General features: G+C 46.2%; 1 protein-coding gene across 4 annotated transcripts in view; it reads left to right on the top strand.

Annotated features, from left to right (window-relative positions):
* Window positions 1-17,649, top strand: part of CFAP251 (cilia and flagella associated protein 251) — an 81,953-nt gene extending 64,304 nt beyond the window's left edge. For all 4 annotated transcript variants that reach the window (XM_058424737.1, XM_058424734.1, XM_058424735.1 and 1 more), the window contains 3 exons: window positions 13,438-13,666; window positions 15,206-15,307; window positions 17,382-17,649. In XM_058424737.1, coding sequence (XP_058280720.1) covers window positions 13,438-13,666; window positions 15,206-15,307; window positions 17,382-17,494 — 444 coding nt within the window. In that variant the 3' untranslated portion in view covers window positions 17,495-17,649. The remainder of the gene's footprint in view (window positions 1-13,437; window positions 13,667-15,205; window positions 15,308-17,381) is intronic.
* Window positions 17,650-17,849: the final 200 nt, after the last annotated feature.

Below are 17,849 nucleotides of genomic sequence, written 5' to 3'. Positions count from 1 at the left end.
TATTTTCAGTAGAAACGGGGGTTTCCCCATGTTAGCCAGGATGGTCTCGATCTCCTGACCTCCTGATCCGCCTGCCTCGGCCTCCCAAAGTGCTGGGATTACAAGGTGTGAGCCACTGCACCCGGCCTAGAAATCATTTTTAAATGAAAGATCTGCAGCGTGTATAATGTTATCAAAGGAACCATAGCTTAGGTGTCATCGTTTCTACAGATGATTTCACATACAAGGCAGTTCCCTCCTCTATCTTTATAAAGGTGTCTTTTCCTCCAGGATGTTGGACTGTCACGTTGGGATGGGGCCCAGCATATTATTCGTTTCCTGCTTACTTGCAACTTCACTTCTCTTTAGCTTGCAGAGTGTTGTATAATCTTTACAGGTTTGGGCAGGGAATTAACATTGGTGCAACCACCTGGTTCTGTAAACTTAAGTCTAATCCTGTAGAGATGTATGTGCCCAGCAAGTGTCCACATGGTGGACGCTTGGCAAATGTTGATGGAATGAGTGAATGAATCAATGATGCTCATTGGTCATATTCGACAGCAGAGACAGTGAGGAAGACAGAATCCCTGACATTATTATTGATCTCAGCGTAATTCTTAGTAACCCTAATGTGTTTGATATATTCAGGAGCTTGGGCATAGCTTAGGAGCATTTAGAAAGGAATTAAACAGTCACTTAACTTTTTATTGTATTTGCTATTTATTTTTTGCTTAACTTTAAAAATGTATATATCTTTTGACTCAACAAATGTACTTTTAAGAGTGTATCCTGGCTGGGCGCGGAGGCTCACGCCTATAATCCCAGCACTTTGGGAGGCCGAGATGGGAGGATCATCTGATGTCAGGAGTTCGAGACCAGCCTGGCCAACATGGCCAAACCCCGTCTCTACTAAAAATACAAAAATTAGCTGGGCATGGTGGTGCATGCCTGTAATTCCAGCAACTCCGGAAGCTGAGGTAGGAGAATTGCTTGAACCCAGGAGGCAGAGGTAACAGTGAGCTGAAATGGTGCCACCATACTCTCCAGCCTGGGCAACAGAGCAAGACTCCATCTCAAAAAAAAAAAAAAAAAAAGGGAGTGTATCCTACAGAAAAACTCACCCAAGTTTATAATGATGTACATATGGAAGGGATAATTTTAAATATATACTATATATAAATATTGAGATGGGGTCTCACTACGTTGCCCAGGCTGGTCTCAAACTCCTGGGCTTAGACAAGCCTCTTGCTTTAGCCTTCCTAGTTTCTAGGACTACAGGCCCTCCAAACCCATACCTGACCTGAAGGGACAATTGTTGCCACATAGTCTATTGTGTTGAAAATCAAAACAACACTGATATCCATTGATAGGAGATGAGATTAATAAAATAAGGCATACCTACAAGTGAGATTGGCCTGGTGCTGTGGCTCTTCACCTGTATTCCCAGCACTTTAGGAGGCCAAAGTGGAAGGATCACTTGTCCTTGGGAGTTCAAGACCAGCCTAAGCAACATAGTGAGACCCTGTCTCTACAAATTTTTTTTTTTTTGAGACAGAGTCTTGCTGTTTTGCCCAGGCTGGTGGGCAATGGCGTGATCTCAGCTCACTGCAACCTCCACCTCCTGGATTCAAGCAATTCTCCTGTCCAGCCTCCCAAGTAGCTGGGATTATAGGCAGTGCCACCATGCCCGGCTAATTTTTTGTATTTTTAGTAGAGATGGGGTTTCGCCATGTTGGCCAGGCTGATCTCGAACTCCTGACCTCAGGCGATCCTCCCACCTTGGCCTCCCAAAGTGCTGGGATTACAGGCATGAGCCATCATGGCTGGCCACGATTTTTTTTTTTTATTGCTGGATGTAGTGGCGCTTGCCTGAAGTCCCAGCTACTCAGGAGGCTGAGGTGGGAGGATCACTTGAGCCCAGAGGTCAAGGCTGCAGTGAGCCATGATTGCTCCATTGCTCTCCAGTCTGGGCAACACAGTGAGACTCTGTCTCAAAGAAAAAAAAAAAAGCCCATCTAGGGGTTCTATAAATAAAAGATCGTTTCATTCAGTGGCATCTGCCCTCCTTAGGAGACAGTTGTGGCTACAAATTTGGGGAGACCTCAGACATATATTTCTGTACTATTTAAGTTCTCCTAACTATAAACATGTAGCTTGTGTTGCTTTTGTATTCAGCACAAAAACGAGAAAAATAAACAAGCAAATCCCCCCAAAGCCCTGTGCGCTAATCTTCGTGGCTAAAGCAGAGTCCCAGCTGGGATGGAGGCCTGTAGCCAAGTGGTTCAGCCTCACCCATAACGAGGGGAGAAATTTGAGCCAAGAGGCACGGGGTAATTTCTGCTTAAAGACCCCGAGGGAATTTGGAAATTTGCACTTTGAAGAGAAGCCCTCAGTATGTTGGGTCTTGCCCTGAAATGTAAATATCAGCAGGTATTTCCATCCTGAAGGTAACAGAAGTGGCCCAGTGTTCTAGGGGAGGCCTTCCTGGCCAACAGAGAATCCGTGGCCAGGCCCCTGCCTGGCGAGAGGTGGGCTTCCTACAGAAAGATCAGAGCAAGACAAAACTATTTCTGCTTTTCACATGTAAAGCATTTAAATAAATGAATCCTGGATTACTATGCAGCCATTAAAAAGAATGCAGGCGATAGAGTCCGGGCCTGGTGGTTCATACCCTTAATCCCAGCACTTTGGGAGGCCGAGGTGGGCAGATCACCTGAGGTCAGGAGTTCGAGACCAGCCTGGCCAACATGGTGAAGCCCTGTCTCTACTAAATATACAAAAATTAGCCAGGCGTGGTGGCGCACGCCTGTAATCCCAGCTACTCGGGAGGCTGAGGCAGGAGAATCGCTTGAACCCGGGAGGCGGAGGTTGCAGTGAGCCAAGATGGCGCCATTGCACTCCAGCCTGGGCAAGAAGAGTGAGACTCCGTCTCAAAAAAAAAAAAGAATGCAGGTGATAGTGATGCATAATACCATTCTGGGAAAGTGAGGCCTAGAGAGAGAAGAAAGATTGCATAATCACTTAGCTGCCGAGGGCACAGCCAGGGTTTGAACTAAGCTGGCTGACCCCCAACTCCAGGTTCTGTTCCTACGTATGTATGAGTTGGTACAAAGAAGGAAGAAAACCCTAAAAATTCAGGCATCCAACACTGGTTATTGATGCGGGACGGGGAATTTCAGGACATTTTATTATTATTTTTCTTCATATCTCCATTGTTAGAATTTTTCATAACAAGCCTGTTTCAATCTTGACTGGTTTTATGATATAAAAGGGTAGATCACAATGATGGTGGAAGATATATTTTAAAAATACTAATGTTCTTAGAATTGAAATGTTCTTACTTGCCATTGCCATGGCTTCTCCATATTATTTATTTTCTTTTCTCAAAAAAAAAAAACGTTATTGAGATATACCACATACCACGTAATTCACCTGTTTAGAGGATGCCATTCATTGGTTTTTAGAATGTCCACCAAGTGGTGCAGACATCACCATCATGTAATCCTAGAACATGTTTATCATCCCAAAAAGAAACCCCAGACCCATGAGCACTCACTTCCCATTTCTCCTTCAACCACCAATGTGCTTTCTGTCTCTATGGATTGGCCTATCTTGGCATTTCATATCAATGGAGTCATGAAATACGTGGTCTTTTGGGTCTAGCTTCTTTCACTCACTCAGCATCATGTTTTCCAGGTTCATCCAGGTTGTAGCATGTGTCAGTCCTTCATCCTTTTCTTCATGATTGAGTAACATTCTATTCATTCATGTAGATATGCCACATTTTATGTATCCATTCACGAACAGATGGATATTTACGTTTTCCCATTTTCTTGGCTATTATGGATAAGGCTGCTGTGAACATTCGTGTGCAAGTTTTTTGTTGTTGTTGGATATTTTTTCTTTTTTCTTTTTCTTTTTCTTTTTTTTTTTTGAGATGGAATCTCGCTCTGGCTGGAGTGCAATGGCACGATCTCGGCTCACTGCAGCCTCTGCCTCCTGAGTTCAAGTGATTCTCCTGCCTCAGCCTCCCGAGTACCTGGGACTACAGGTGCCCGCCCCCATGCCCAGCTAATTTTTGTATTTTTAGTAGAGATGGGGTTTCACCATGTTGGCCAGGCTGGTCTTGAACTCCTGACCTCAAATGATCCACCCAACTTGGCCTCCCAAAGTGCTGGGATCCCAGGCGTGAGCCACAGTGCCCGGCCCACATCACTTCTTCACTTGAGCTAGGAACCACCTGGGGCTTTAGGGTGCATGAGGCAGGATCAGGATTTTGGAGAGCTGTAGACACAGAATTAGCAAATCCTTGATTGTGGGTTTGGTACAAGGTGCAAGACTTGTCATTCAGCTAGGACTGTCTCTTTCAGACCTTTAAAAACATTCACTGGGAAGGGAAGAGTCCCTGGAGGTGTTTGAGACCTGGGCTCTGATGCGGGGCAGCGTGACAGTCGCTCTAAAGGGCCCTGTGAATGGGTGTTGTTCACATGGAGTAGAAGACAGTGGGCAAGAGCACCAGGCCAGGCCTCGGCTGCCGTTACCTGCGACTGCGTCCAGAGGGCAGAACTGTGCGTGCGTGCCCCACTCCTGGAAAAAGAGGCAGTCGCCATCCAGATCTAGTTCCTGGAGGGAGGTACGGAGCAATTGGGGTCACAGCGTTGCATGAATCGCAGAGGAGGCGCTCACAGGGGTCTCCAGATGTGGCCATGCAGTGACGCTGCCCAGCCCTTATGCCCCCTCCTCAGCCCACTACTCCCTGCCCCAGGTCAGCGAGGAGATGCAGGGGGTGACCAGGAGAGGGTGTGAGTGAAGATGATGAGTGGGAACAAGACACTGTGCCCCATTCGTTGAGGATGTTCTAGAGGGTATTGTGTGTTGGGAGGAGGGCTTGGGGAAGAGGGTGAGTGCTCCCAGCCCTACGGGTCCATGAAACCATTACAGAAGCAAATCTGCCCCCACCAGGAGCCTGCTTATAAAAACAAGGAATGGCCCCAGTTCAAATGTATCGTGTTCCTCTCCATTTAATAGGGAGGTTGTAAAACTTAATTATAGAACATAATTCTAAGGACATCAATGGCTTCCTGAGGCTGACAGCAGGGATCACAGACCCAAAGCCCTGCGTCGTCAATGACAGAGGCAGAAATAAGATGCTCTCGGGTGAGGGGACTCCAGCCCACCACCAAGAGGCCACCCTCATGTCTTGGGGCCTGGAGCAGTCGGGGCAACAGAGGCCCAGATGCTGTATGTCTAAATGTTTAAAAGTTACCAATCAAGCAACAAGCTGCTAAATAAATATCCCCCCTTGACAGTTCAACCTTCAACATGAGCTGATTCAAAGTTCACACCCGCATGGGCAGCATGCAGGGCCAGGCTGGGCCTGCTCCATGTGTCCTCCCAGCTCTGGCTCCATCCCTGGCCACTGTGTGCATGGCATTCAGGAGGTGGACCCTTCTCTGTACCCTCCAAACAGCAGCCCCGGGGCACCCTTCAGGCCTATGGGTGGGCAACACCAGAGGCACAGGTTGGCCTCAGGAAGGTGAGATCCCCATGGGCCCCAAAAGTGGGCTTAGGTTATGTAGGGGAGAGAAGCCTTGGGTTCAGGTACCCAGAGTGTGGTCTAGAATTGGGTGCATGGGCTCAGGGTGGGCACCTCCTCTGCACCCTCCTCCTCACGCTTGTTTCCCAGCATCGAGTGTCTTCCTCTGACCTCCTACTGGCCAAACCCTTCGGGGCTCTGCAGTAGGCCCACCTCTTCCAGGAAGCCTTCCCAAAGCCCACCTGGCTGAGAGCTCCTCCAACCTTTGATGATGTTCTCCTGCATCTTGGCACTGAATCTTTTAGAGCCACGGTAGCCAACCTTTTAAAATCACTTGAGGGCACTTAACAAAATACATCAGTATTTTTACACCTGATTTTTACACCAGGGCCCCAGCCTCGTGCAACAGAACCTAGGGGTGGAGCCTGAGCATGGACAGTTTTTAAAGCCCCAGGCAGCCAGGGCTGAGGACCTCAGCGATGGAGCCTGTTAGTTCACTTTCCTTGTGTATATCGTCTCTTGAGCGTCTCTTCACATGGCCCAGACCTTAATAGATGCTGAATAAATATTTGCTGACCCCAGCGACTAAGATTGAAAACCAGAATGCAGAACTGTTCTCGTAATAATTGAGAGACTTGCATTTCATTGGCTTTGCGCTAAAGCAAATGCTCAGTAACTACTAGTAAATCGAGTGAAATTAACTGGGGCACTAAATGATTATTCTAAGCTTCTTGTGAGTTTCAAGAGAATTCTTTTTGTGGCCTCACTTGTGTCCACATTATTTACTTCATCATTCATTCATTCATCCATTCATCCATCTATCTATCCATTCAGTAAACATTTCTCTGAGCCTCTATAATGTGCCCGGCTCTGAACTAAGCTGCCGGGGAAATAGAGATGAAAGCTCTGGCTACAGCTTAATGGGGAAAACAGATGTGAGCCCAAAGAATTAGAGCGTGCACCGCAGCTGCCACCCATTCTTACTCTCTCCTGAAAGTCACAAGCTTGGGGCTGATTCATTTTGGCACCAGTATCACCTCCGTGAACCCCTGTGGTCTAAAAGCAGCAGTACTCAAAGTGTGGCCCCCAGACCAACAGGATTGACTTCACGTGACCTGGGGACTTACAAGAAATGCAAATGGTCAGACCCTATCCCAGACTCAGAAACCCCGCAGGTGGGACCAGCAGTCTGTTTGAACAAGACCTCCTGGTCATTGTGATGCCTGACGATGTTTGCGAGCCTTTGCCTTCCAGCCATGTTTCTCAAGCTTGGCTACACATTCAAATCATTCGAATGAGAAGCTTCCAAAAATTTGGTCCCCAGACCAATTAAATCAGGATCTCAGCTGGTTGTGGTGGCTCATTCCTGTAATCCCAGCACTTTGGGAGGCCAAGGCAGGCAGATCACTTGAAGTCAAGAGTTCGAGACCAGCCTGGCCAACAGTAGCCAACCGTGTTGCTACTAAAAATACAAAAATTAGCCAGGTGTGGTGGCAAGCGCCTGTAGTCCCAGCTACTTGGGAGGCTGAGGCAGGAGAATTGGTTGGACCCAGGAGGTGGAGGTTGCAGTGATCCGAGATCACGCCACTGCACTCCAGCCCGGGCGACAGAGTGAGACTACCGTCTAAAAAAAAATCAGGTTCTCAGGGAATAGGATCTGGGCCTCAGAACTGTTTAAGCTCTCCAGGTGAATGGAATAAAGCCCCGCCTTAGCAGGCGTGAGAATGCCAATCAAAGGCCAGGCTGACTGACGACCACCAGAGTGTCTGGGCCGCTCAGCTAGGACTCCTGCTTCTCTCAAGTCATCTTCACACGGGGGCGTTCAGAACGAGCTCCGCATTCTATTTCCGGCTCCGAGGTTCCTCTCCCAAGCATGAACTTTGTTCAGACATGTAGCAGAACCTGCCTTTTCAATGAACACTTGCGAAGTCGGCTCAGGAAGGAAATGTCAGTGATGCTGAAGCTGCCAACTCTGTGCTTGTTGAGTAGTGATTCTTGATCAGTCATACGGGAAGAGAGAGTAAGAGGTGAATCACATGCTGAGTGGTTTGTGCTGTGAATGTTTGCTGAGAGCTCTTTGGAACTCTCTGGGTATGAGTAACTCAGGCCCTTATGAATTCCTTTTGTCATCTTAGTCTCCTGTTTCTGAACTGAGTTAAATCATATATTACATTGGTAATTTATATATATTATTTCTTTTTTTTTTCTTTTTGAAACAGGGTCTTACTCCTCACTCCTGTTGCCCAGGCTGGAGTGCAGTGGCACAATCACGGCTCACTGCAGCCTCCACCTCCGGGGCTCAGGTGATCCTCCCATCTCAGCCTCCCAAGTAGCTGGGACTACAGGCATATGCACCACCACGCCAAGCTAATTTGTTGTCTTTTTTGTAGAGACAGGGTTTCACAGCCCAGGCTGTCTCAAGCTCCTAAAGTGATCTACCCACTCCAGCCTCCTAAAGTGCTGGGATTACAGGCGTGAGCCACCCCACCCAGCCAAATTATAATTTATCTTATGTCATGATTACATGTATTGTAATTAGCAAGTGCATAGAAAAATATAATAATCACAAGAATAATTACTGTCTGTTGAATGCTTGCTATGTGTTAGGCATTATGTTAAGCACTTTACATACATAGTCTCAATAAGCTTCATAAAAGCCCAATGCATACGTATTACTGTATTCCCTGCTTTTTCAAGATGAGGAAACTGAGGAGAAGGAATGTGATTAACTCACTCAAGGTCATATAGACAGAAAATGGCAGAGACGGAGTTTGAACCTAGGTCTATCATCAAAGATTGCTCTTTTAGCCCCCGCCTCTACTGCCTCATGGTAAATAGTGGCATTCCTATATAGTAATACTGTCAAAATTATATAGTGCAATATGCAAATAATTGCTACTGGATAGTGTTTTTTCCTACATAAAATTATACATGATTTAACAAGTAATTATACATAGTATAAACTCAGTAAATGCTGTATATGAAACAGTGTTACCATTTACAGCTACTTTTAGAGTGTCAATTATATATCAATTATAGTTAATTTGTATCTGTAACCAATAATGTTATTTCAACATTCCTGGAATCTTGCCTTTTTTTTTTGAGACAGGGTCTCACTCTGTGGCCCAGGCTGGAGTGCAGTGGCACAATCAGGGCTCACTGCAGCCTTGGCTTTCTGGGCTCAAGCCATCCTCCTGCATGAGCCCCCCAGTAGCTAGGACTGCCACCACACCTGTTTTTAGATTTTAGTAGAGATGAGGTCTCATTATGTTGTCCAGGCTGGTCTCAAACTCCTGAGCTCAAGCCATCCTCCCACCCTGGCCTCCCAAAGTGCTGGGAATACAGGCATGAGCCACCACGCCTGACCTGGAATGTTGCATTGAGAATATGCGGCATCTCTGAAAATACTAGGTGATTACTTAGATACAGCGTTAAAGGAAAAAAGGATGTAAAATTATACATATGATACCAGTTTTGTAAAAAATATGCATGTGTATTTTATATGCATAGAAAAAATAGGAAGGAAGTGCCCCAAATCTTTCACAGAAATTGTGATTGGATCGTTGGATTACAAGAGATTTTTGTTTTTTTTCTTGATGCTTGAGGCCAGACCAAGATGTGAGGGTGAAGAGTACTTGAGACAGGTTGGTAGCTTGGCAGTGCTGCAAACTGGTGTCCTCTGAATTTTTGTTCCACATTTTTTAAGTGGGACATGGAGAAATTGGTTACCGATTGATAAGTAATGTGTACAAGTAGAGATTAACTTCCTGGTTCATTCCCACAGACCAAAGTAGAATGCCTGTTCTTTGGCAGGAGCAGGGAGGAGAGGAAGCAAATTCATTCCCACTTCTCTATTGCTCTTATTCTTTCTTTGTAAAATTCCAAACCCCATAGTTTACTGGGAAACATCTTAGGTTAAAATGTAAATGCTAAAATAAGTTACTAATTCCTAGCCCTTTCACTGGTATAATTGGGGTTTCTGCATTTCAGCTGACTGCTACATGCACGATACAAAAATACTGCACACAGAGAGGCTGACGGCAGTGAGGAACAGTTTTGTTTGTTTCTTTAATTATTATATTTCTCTCTTCCTCATGTTTTGCCACTGACATAAGGCATCCTGTGAGGAGTCCTGTGTTAACTGGCCCCGCATTTCCACTTAAACCTAGGCATGTCAGCACCCTTTTCTCATTTGAGAAAAATTAGAAAATACACAAACTTTCCAAATGAGAAAGGGAAAATCTTTTTAAATTATTATTTTTTTAAGCTGCAAAGATTGAACATCTAAAAGATCTCATGGGCCTGGGTTCTCTAGGAGTTGGCAGTAGTAGCACAATCACCTGATCATCTGCTGGTGGCCAAAAGGAAAGCCCTTATCAAAAAGGTATTTAGGAGCCTGGAGTCACAGCTTTTATCTCTGATGAGAAGACGTGCACACTCTAAGGTGAGGTGGCCTGGTGCAGCCCCACTGGAGGGTGTTTTTAAGTTCTTGCAGCGACAAGTTGTCACATTTTCTTTTTGCTTCATCCAGATGCATGAATCGAAGCAACTAAAGTCTGAAAGGGATTGAAATGCCATGAGCCAGTATCTGTAACCTGCGGGTGACAGGTCGAGAGCAACAAGTGACTGGGTTTAAGATGATCTCCTTTTAAAGGCGTCTTTAAAGCAAAAGGAAGCATGTGTGTTAGGGATCCACACGCATGTGATGAACCACATAGAACAGTGAAGTGGTGCAAATGAAAAATTCAGTAGCCGGTACATGGGGCGAGGAGGTAGTGAGACGGCACGAGGGAACAACACCCAGCTTATTTATTTATTTATTTATTTTTGAGACGGAGTCTCGCTGTGTCCCCCAGGTTGGAGTGCAGTGGCGCGATCTCAGCTCACTGCAAGCTCCGCCTCCTGGGTTCACGCCATTCTCCTGCCTCAGCCTCCCGAGTAGCTGGGACTACAGGCGCCCACCAACACGCCCGGCTAATTTTTTGTATTTTTAGTAGAAACGGGGTTTCACCATGTTAACCAAGATGGTCTCGATCTCCTGACCTCGTGATCCGCCCATCTTGGCCTCCCAAAGTGCTGGGATTACAGGCGTGAGCCACCGCGCCCTGCCCACCCAGCTTATTTTTGTATTTTTTGTAGAGACAGAGTTTCACCAGGTTGCCTAGGCTGGTCTCTAGTTCCTGGGTTCAAGCAGTTCTCCTGCCTCAGCCTCCCAAAGTGCTGAGATGGCAAGGTGTGAGCCACCGTTCTTGGCCATCATCTCTCAAAAAAAAAAAAAAAAGGCAGGCATGATGGCCCACTCTTGCATCCCTACACTTTGGGAGTCAGCTGTGCTGCAGCCTGGGTGACAGAGCGAGATTCTGTCTCTTAAAGAAAAAAAATTTAGGCCGGGCGCAGTGGCTCACGCTTGTAATCCCAGCACTTTGGGAGGCCGAGGCGGGCGGATCACGAGGTCAGGAGATCGAGACCACGGTGAAACCCTGTCTCTACTAAAAATACAAAAAAATTAGCCGGGCGTGGTGGCGGGCGCCTGTAGTCCCAGCTACTCGGAGGCTGAGGCAGGAGAATGGCGTGAACCCGGGAGGCGGAGCTTGCAGTGAGCCGAGATTGCGCCACTGCACTCCAGCCTGGGCGACAGAGTGAGACTCCGTCTCAAAAAAAAAAAAAAAAAGAAAAAAAAATTAAGTCTTCCAATCCCTCAATATGGAGCATCTTTCCATTTACTTATGTTTTCTTTAGTTTTTTTTTTTTACAATATTTTGTAGCTTTTAGAGCACAAATCTTACATTTTTGTTAAATTTATTCCTAAGTACTTTATTCTTCTTAATCCTATTATAATTGGAATTGTTTTATTAATTTATTATAATTCTTTTGCTCTTCACTACTAGTGTGTAAAGAAATACAATAGATTTTTTTTTTTTTTTTTTTTGAGTTAGAGTTTTGCCCTTGTCACCCAGGCTGGAGTGTAATGGCGCCATCTCAGCTCACTACAGCCTCCACCTCCCGAGTTCAAGTGATTCTCCTGCCTCAGCACCCCGAGTAGCTGGGACTATAGGCGTACGCCACCACGCCTGGTTAATTTTGTATTTTTAGTGGAGACGGATTTTCACTGTGTTGGCCAGGCTGGTCTTGAACTCCTGACCTCAGGTGATCTACCCACCTTGGCCTCCGAAAGTGCTGGAATTACAAATGTGAGCCACCATGCCCGGCCTCAATTGAATTTTTTTTTAAGATAGGATCTCACTTTGTGTCCCAGGCTGGAGTGCAGTGGCATGATCATGGGCTCACTGCAGCCTCGAACTTGTGGGCTCAAGCAGTCCTCCCACCTCAGCCCCCTGAGTAGCTGGAACCACAGGTGCATGCCACATGCCTGATTAATTTTTTGTTTTTTGTAGAGGCAAGGTCTTTTAATATGTTGCCCAAGCTGGTCTCGAACTCCTGGCCTCAAGCAATCCTCCAGCCTCAGCCTCCCAAAGTGATGGGATTACAGGGGTGAGCCACTGCACCTGGCCTATAATTGATGTTTATATTATTGATCTTATACCCTGCAACCTTGCTGAAGTTGTTTACCAGTTCTAACAGTTTTTAGTGTATTTTTTATATATATATAAGATTGTGTTATCTGCAAATAGAGATAGTTTTGCTTCTCCCATTCAATTCTGGGTGCCTTTTATCTTCTTTTCCTGCCTAATTTCCCTGGCTAGAACCTCCAGTACAGTGTAGAATGGAAGTGGTGCCAGGTGGCTCATGCCTGTAATCCCAGCACATTGGGAGACCAAGGTGGGCAGATTGCTTGAGCCCAGGAGTTTGAGACCAGCCTGGGCAACATGGTGAAACCTCATCTCTAAAAAAATTACAAAAATTAGCCAGGCATGGTCAAGCATGCCTGTAGTCCCAGGTACTCTGGAGGCTGAGGTGAGAGGATCGCCTGAGCCTGAGAGGTCAAGGCTACAGTGAGCTGAGATTGCCTCACTGCACTCCAGCCTGGGTGATAGAGCGAGACCCTGTATCAAAAAAAAAAAAAAGGGTGGGGGGTGGGGGAAGTGGTGAGAGTGGACATCCTTGTCTTTTTTTCTGATCTTAGGAGGAGAAAGCATTTAGTCCTTCATCATTAAGTATGATGTTAGCTGTGGGTTTTTCACACATGCCCGTTTTTGGGTCGAGGAAGCTTCCTTCTATTCCTAGTTTGTTGAGGGTTTTTATCATGTAAAGTTGTTAGATTTTGTTAAATGCTTTTTTTCTGTATCTGTTTAGATGATCATGTGGTTCCTGTCCTTTATTCTGTTAATAATAATGTATTACATTAATTCAGGTTGACATGTTAAACCAACCTTGCATTCTTGGAATAAATCCCACTTGATCACAGTGCACAATCCTTTTGTATGTTCCTGGATTCAATTTCTTGTATTTTCTGGAGGATTTTTACATCTAAAATAATAAGAGATCTCAGTCTGCAGTGTCCTTTTCTTGTGATATCTTTGTCTGATTTTGGTCTCAGGATGATACTGGCCTTGTGGAATGAATTGGAAAGTATTCCTTTTTCCCCTATTTTTGTGCAGTTTGTGGAAAATTAGTTTTCTTCTTTTTTTTTTTTTTCCCCAAGACAGAGTCTCACTCTGTTGCTCAGGCTGGAGTGCGGTGGCACATTCTTGGCTCACTGTAACCTCAGCCTCCAGGGTTCAAGTGATTCTTGTACCATGCCAGGCTAATTTTTGTATTTTTAGTAGAGACAGGGTTTCACCATGTTGGCCAGGCTGGTCTCGAACTCCTGGCCTCAAGTGATCCTTGGGCCATGGCCTCCCAAAGTGCTACGATTATAGGCATGAGCCGCTGCACCAGCCCTACTTTCCAATTTTTAGAAATCTATCCCTGTGCCTTTTCTATTTACCGTGGTCTTTTTTTTTTTCCCATCTTTCCCCTAGATTGATGATATATTTAACGAAATCAAATTTGGTGAATATGTGGACACTGGAAAGCTAATCGACAAGATCAACTTACCAGATTTCCTCAAAGTGTACCTTAACCACAAGCCACCTTTTGGTAACACCATGAGTGGCATCCACAAGAGCTTTGAGGTGCTTGGTTATACCAACTCCAAAGGGAAAAAGGCCATTCGACGAGAGGACTTCCTGAGACTGCTCGTTACTAAAGGTAAGCACATACATCAAGATGTCTGGTAACATCCTGGGGCCATTCCCAGTGTAGAGAACTGAGTTTGGGGAGCCAGCCCCTGTGGGAGCTCCGTCTTTCATGAAAGAGGTGATTTGACTGGTTTGAGCCATGAGGGATCTGGCTGACCCACCTGCATCCCTGGCAAGTATGAGGTAATGGGAGGGACCCAGAGCTAGAAAGCAGAAGAATGTGATTCGTGTTGCAGCTACCTGAGCCTCAGCAAGACTCGGCATCCTCACTTGTAAAATGGGAATAAAAATGCCAGCTAATCTATCTCCCTGGGCTGTCATAAGGTTTGGGCTGGGGCCAGGCACCGTGGCTCATGCCTGTAATCCCAGCACTTTGGGAGGCCGAGGCGGGCAGATCGCTTGAGGTCAGAAGTTCAAGACCAGCCTGGCCAACATGGTGAAACCCCATCTGTACTAAAAATACAAAAATTAGCTGGGTATGGTGGCACATGCCTGTAATCCCAGCTACTTCGGAGGCTGAGGCAGGAGAATTGCTTGAACCCGGGAGGTAGAGATTGCAGTGAGCCAAGATCACGCCACTGCAGTTCAGCCTGGGTGACAGAGCGAGACTGTCAAAAAAAAAAAGAAAAGAAAAGAAAAGAAAAGAAATATTTGGATTGCATTTGTGAAATGCAGCCACACCAAAGTAAACTTTTTAATTTTTACCTACTATGTTTCTCATTATTGTACATGAGGATGTCAAGTAAACTCTCTCAGGATGACAGTTTCATCTTAGTCCAAGTGGGTGGTTCTGATGAGAAGAGGGAATTTGAAATGAAGCAAAGCCTGGTCCCCGCAGCATGCTGCCCTATTTCCCTATGCCAGCCCCACCTATGTTCCCTGCCTGGAGGACCCTGTTTAACACCATTAGGAAGCATATGTGACAGTACCATGGGACTCTAGATCATTTTCGTGTCTAAAGAAAAGGGGCTGGGCGCAGTGGCTCACACCCGTAATCCCAGCAGTTTCAGAGGCTGAGGCAGGAAGATCACTTGAGCCCAGGAGTTGGAGACCAGCCTGGCCCAACATAGCAAGACTTCATCTCCACCAGAAAAATTTTTGTTGTTTTTGTTGCTTTTTTTTTTTGAGACGGAGTCTCACTCTGTCGCCCAGGCTGAATTGCAGTGGCACGATCTCAGCTCACTGCAACCTCCACCTCCAGAGTTCAAGCAATTGTCCTGTCTCAGCCTCCCGAGTAGCTGGGATTACAGGCATGCACCACCACACCCGGCTAATTTTTGTATTTTTAGTAGAGATGGGGTTTCACCATGTTGGTCAGGCTGGTCTCGAACTCCTGACCTCAAGTGATATGCCCACCTTGGCCTCTGCAAATGCTGGGATTACAGGCATGAGCCATTGCGCCCAGCCTAAATTTTTTTTTTAATTGAGTAAAAGAAAAAAAAAATAGTGGGATAATTCTCTTTAAGACCTCTGAATAATAACCCTAAGCCCTGACAGTATGCTTAGCCTCAAGAGCTAAACAACCACATTCTTACTTTTTGACACACAGGTGAGCACATGACGGAGGAGGAGATGTTGGATTGCTTTGCTTCGCTGTTTGGCCTGAATCCTGAGGGATGGAAATCCGAGCCTGCAACCTCCTCTGTCAAAGGTACCCTGGCTGGCTTTGTCTGGGCTTGTAGCCATGGCTCACTAATTTGTTGTAGACTTAAGTACATTTATTTCTCCTTATTGGTGCAAGCCACTCTCCCTAAGACTGCACATAACAAAGTAAGTCTGTTGGGAATCCCACATGAATAAGTTATGAAAAGAACAGTGAGTGGTGGCTTTTGTTCCCGCGCTCTGTCCATCCTTTTGTTTCTTCTGGGCTTATTTTCCCTTCGTTCCACTGACCTGTCATCTTGCCAGCTTGGGTGGGTGCATACTGGCCACCCGCAGAGGATCCAGTTTGACAGCCGTTTCAGAGGAAGAGGTATGTCAAGAGAGACTTGGGGACCAGGCACCATGGCTCACGCCTGTAATCCCAGCACTTTGGGAGGCCAAGGCAGGAGAATCGCTTGAGGTTCAGAATTTGAGACTGGCCTGGGCAACATAGCGAGATCTCATCTCTACAAAAAAAAAAAAAACAGGCTGGGCGCAGTGGCTCACGCCTGTAATCCCAACACTTTGGGAGGCCGAGGAGGGTGGATCACTTGAGGTCGGGGGTTTGAGACCAGCCTGACCAACATGGTGAAATCCCGTCTCTACTAAAAATACGAAAATTAGCCGAGCATGGTGGCACACACCTGTAATCCCAGCTACTTGGGAGGCGGAGGCAGGAGAATTGCTTGAATCCAGGAGGTGGAGGTTGCAGTGAGCCGAGATCACACCATTGCACTCTAGCCTGGGTGACAAGAGCAAAACTCCGTCTCTAAATAAATAAAATTAATTAATTAATTAAAGCAAAACAAAACAATTAGCTGGGCATAGCGGTGTATGCTTTTAGTCCCAGCTACTCAGGAGGCTTAAGTGGGAGGATGACTTGGGCCCAGGTGTTCACGGCTGTGGTGAGTTAGGATTGTGCCAGTGTACTCCAGCCTGGGCAACAGAGTGAGAGCCTGTCTCAATTAAGAAAGAGAGAGAGAGAGAGAGAGAAAGATTTGGAGAAGGAGAGAGCATCAACTTTGTGGGCAGTACAAGCCCAGCTACAAGCTGCCAAGACTTTCAAGTTTTTAAAGATCATCCTCCTGTCCCTTCCTGCTATAGCCTAAGTGTTTTTCACCTTCTTTTCGTGCACTGGGCCTGAAGTTAGGGCCTCCTGACTTTCAGCTCAGGAGGAACCAATCTAAACGGCTCTTCTACGCTCACTGGTACAGGAGCAACTCTCCTGACAAGCCCGGGGAAGGTCAGATCCCACCACCATCACCAAGACTGAGGAGGGTACAAAGACCCCTCACCCATTCCCCTTTTCCCTCTCCTTTTATTGTCCATTCCCCACATCAAATTAAACAAAGTCCCTGAACTCAGATAATTCCAGACTCCGGTAGCTAACAGGTCATTCCCAACCTGCAAGCTCTCCCTACCCCATTCCTTTATGTACTTCGGATCTCAGAATGTACCTTTCCCGATTGTTATATATTTCTGCTGTCTTCCCAGGCATCTTGAAACAGAAAAATCAATCATACCATGTGGTTAAGGCTTTCCAGTAAGGTTTGCAGAGATTTGGTTAACAGCGTTCTGTTCTGTAAAGGAGAGATTTTTAAGCAATTTCCACCCAGAGTTTTTCAAGGAATCAAAGCCAAATCATAGCACAAAGCCCCTCTTGTTTTTGTTTAGTAGCATTTCCTTGTGTTTTTGGAAAGTCCTCCTGAGTTAGAAACATAATCATTGAGGCCTGGTGCAGTAGCTGTGATCGCAGCGCTTTGGGAGGCTGAGGTGGGAGGATCACTTGAAGCCAGCAGTTTGAGATCAGTCTGGGCAACTTAGCGAGACCCAATCTCTACAAAAAAGATGTTTAAATGAGCTGGGCATGGTGGCGTGTGCCTGTAGTCCCAGCTACTCGGGAGGCTGAGGTGGGAGGATCACTTGACCCCAGGAGTTCAAGGCTGCAGTGAGCTATGATTGTATCACTGCACTCCAGCCTGGGCAACAGAGCAAGGCCCTGTCTCAAACCCCTCCCTGCACCCAAAAAGAAAGAAACATAATCATCATGAAGGCATTTGGTGTTCTTTTCTTGTTTTGGCTAGGTTCAGAAATTTGCCTTGAAGAAGAACTTCCAGACGAAATCACTGCAGAAATATTCGCGACTAAAATTCTTGGCTTAACCATTTCAGAAGATTCCGGCCAGGATGGTCAGTGAAGTTACCAGGAATGTTTAAAGCACAAAGGACTTTGGGTGTGTGTGCACGCACATGTGTGTGTTTTCCATGAGGCACTGCTTTTTATGCATTTCCCTCCCCCCTCTCATCTTTAGAACATTTAGACATTAAAGCAAATTTCTGGTGAGCAATGGAATTCACAAAGTTGGACATTCCACTGTTTCTGAAATAGAAAAGTGGGCGGAGGCGAGAAAAACCCTGGCAGCTGGATGTACATGGTAGCTGGATCTCTGGGTCTCTGGCGATGCTGCCTGGATGGGGTTTGCACGGGATATGGAGGGGGCGTGGTCTCAGGGGGCAGAGGGGTCCTCAGCCAGCAGCAGGCCTTTCTCGCGA

This window comes from Hylobates moloch, unplaced genomic scaffold (genome assembly GCF_009828535.3).
Source record: "Hylobates moloch isolate HMO894 unplaced genomic scaffold, HMol_V3 SCAFFOLD_12, whole genome shotgun sequence".
Classification (NCBI taxonomy): Eukaryota; Metazoa; Chordata; class Mammalia; order Primates; family Hylobatidae; genus Hylobates; species Hylobates moloch.
This window is presented reverse-complemented; position numbering and strand designations above follow the sequence as displayed.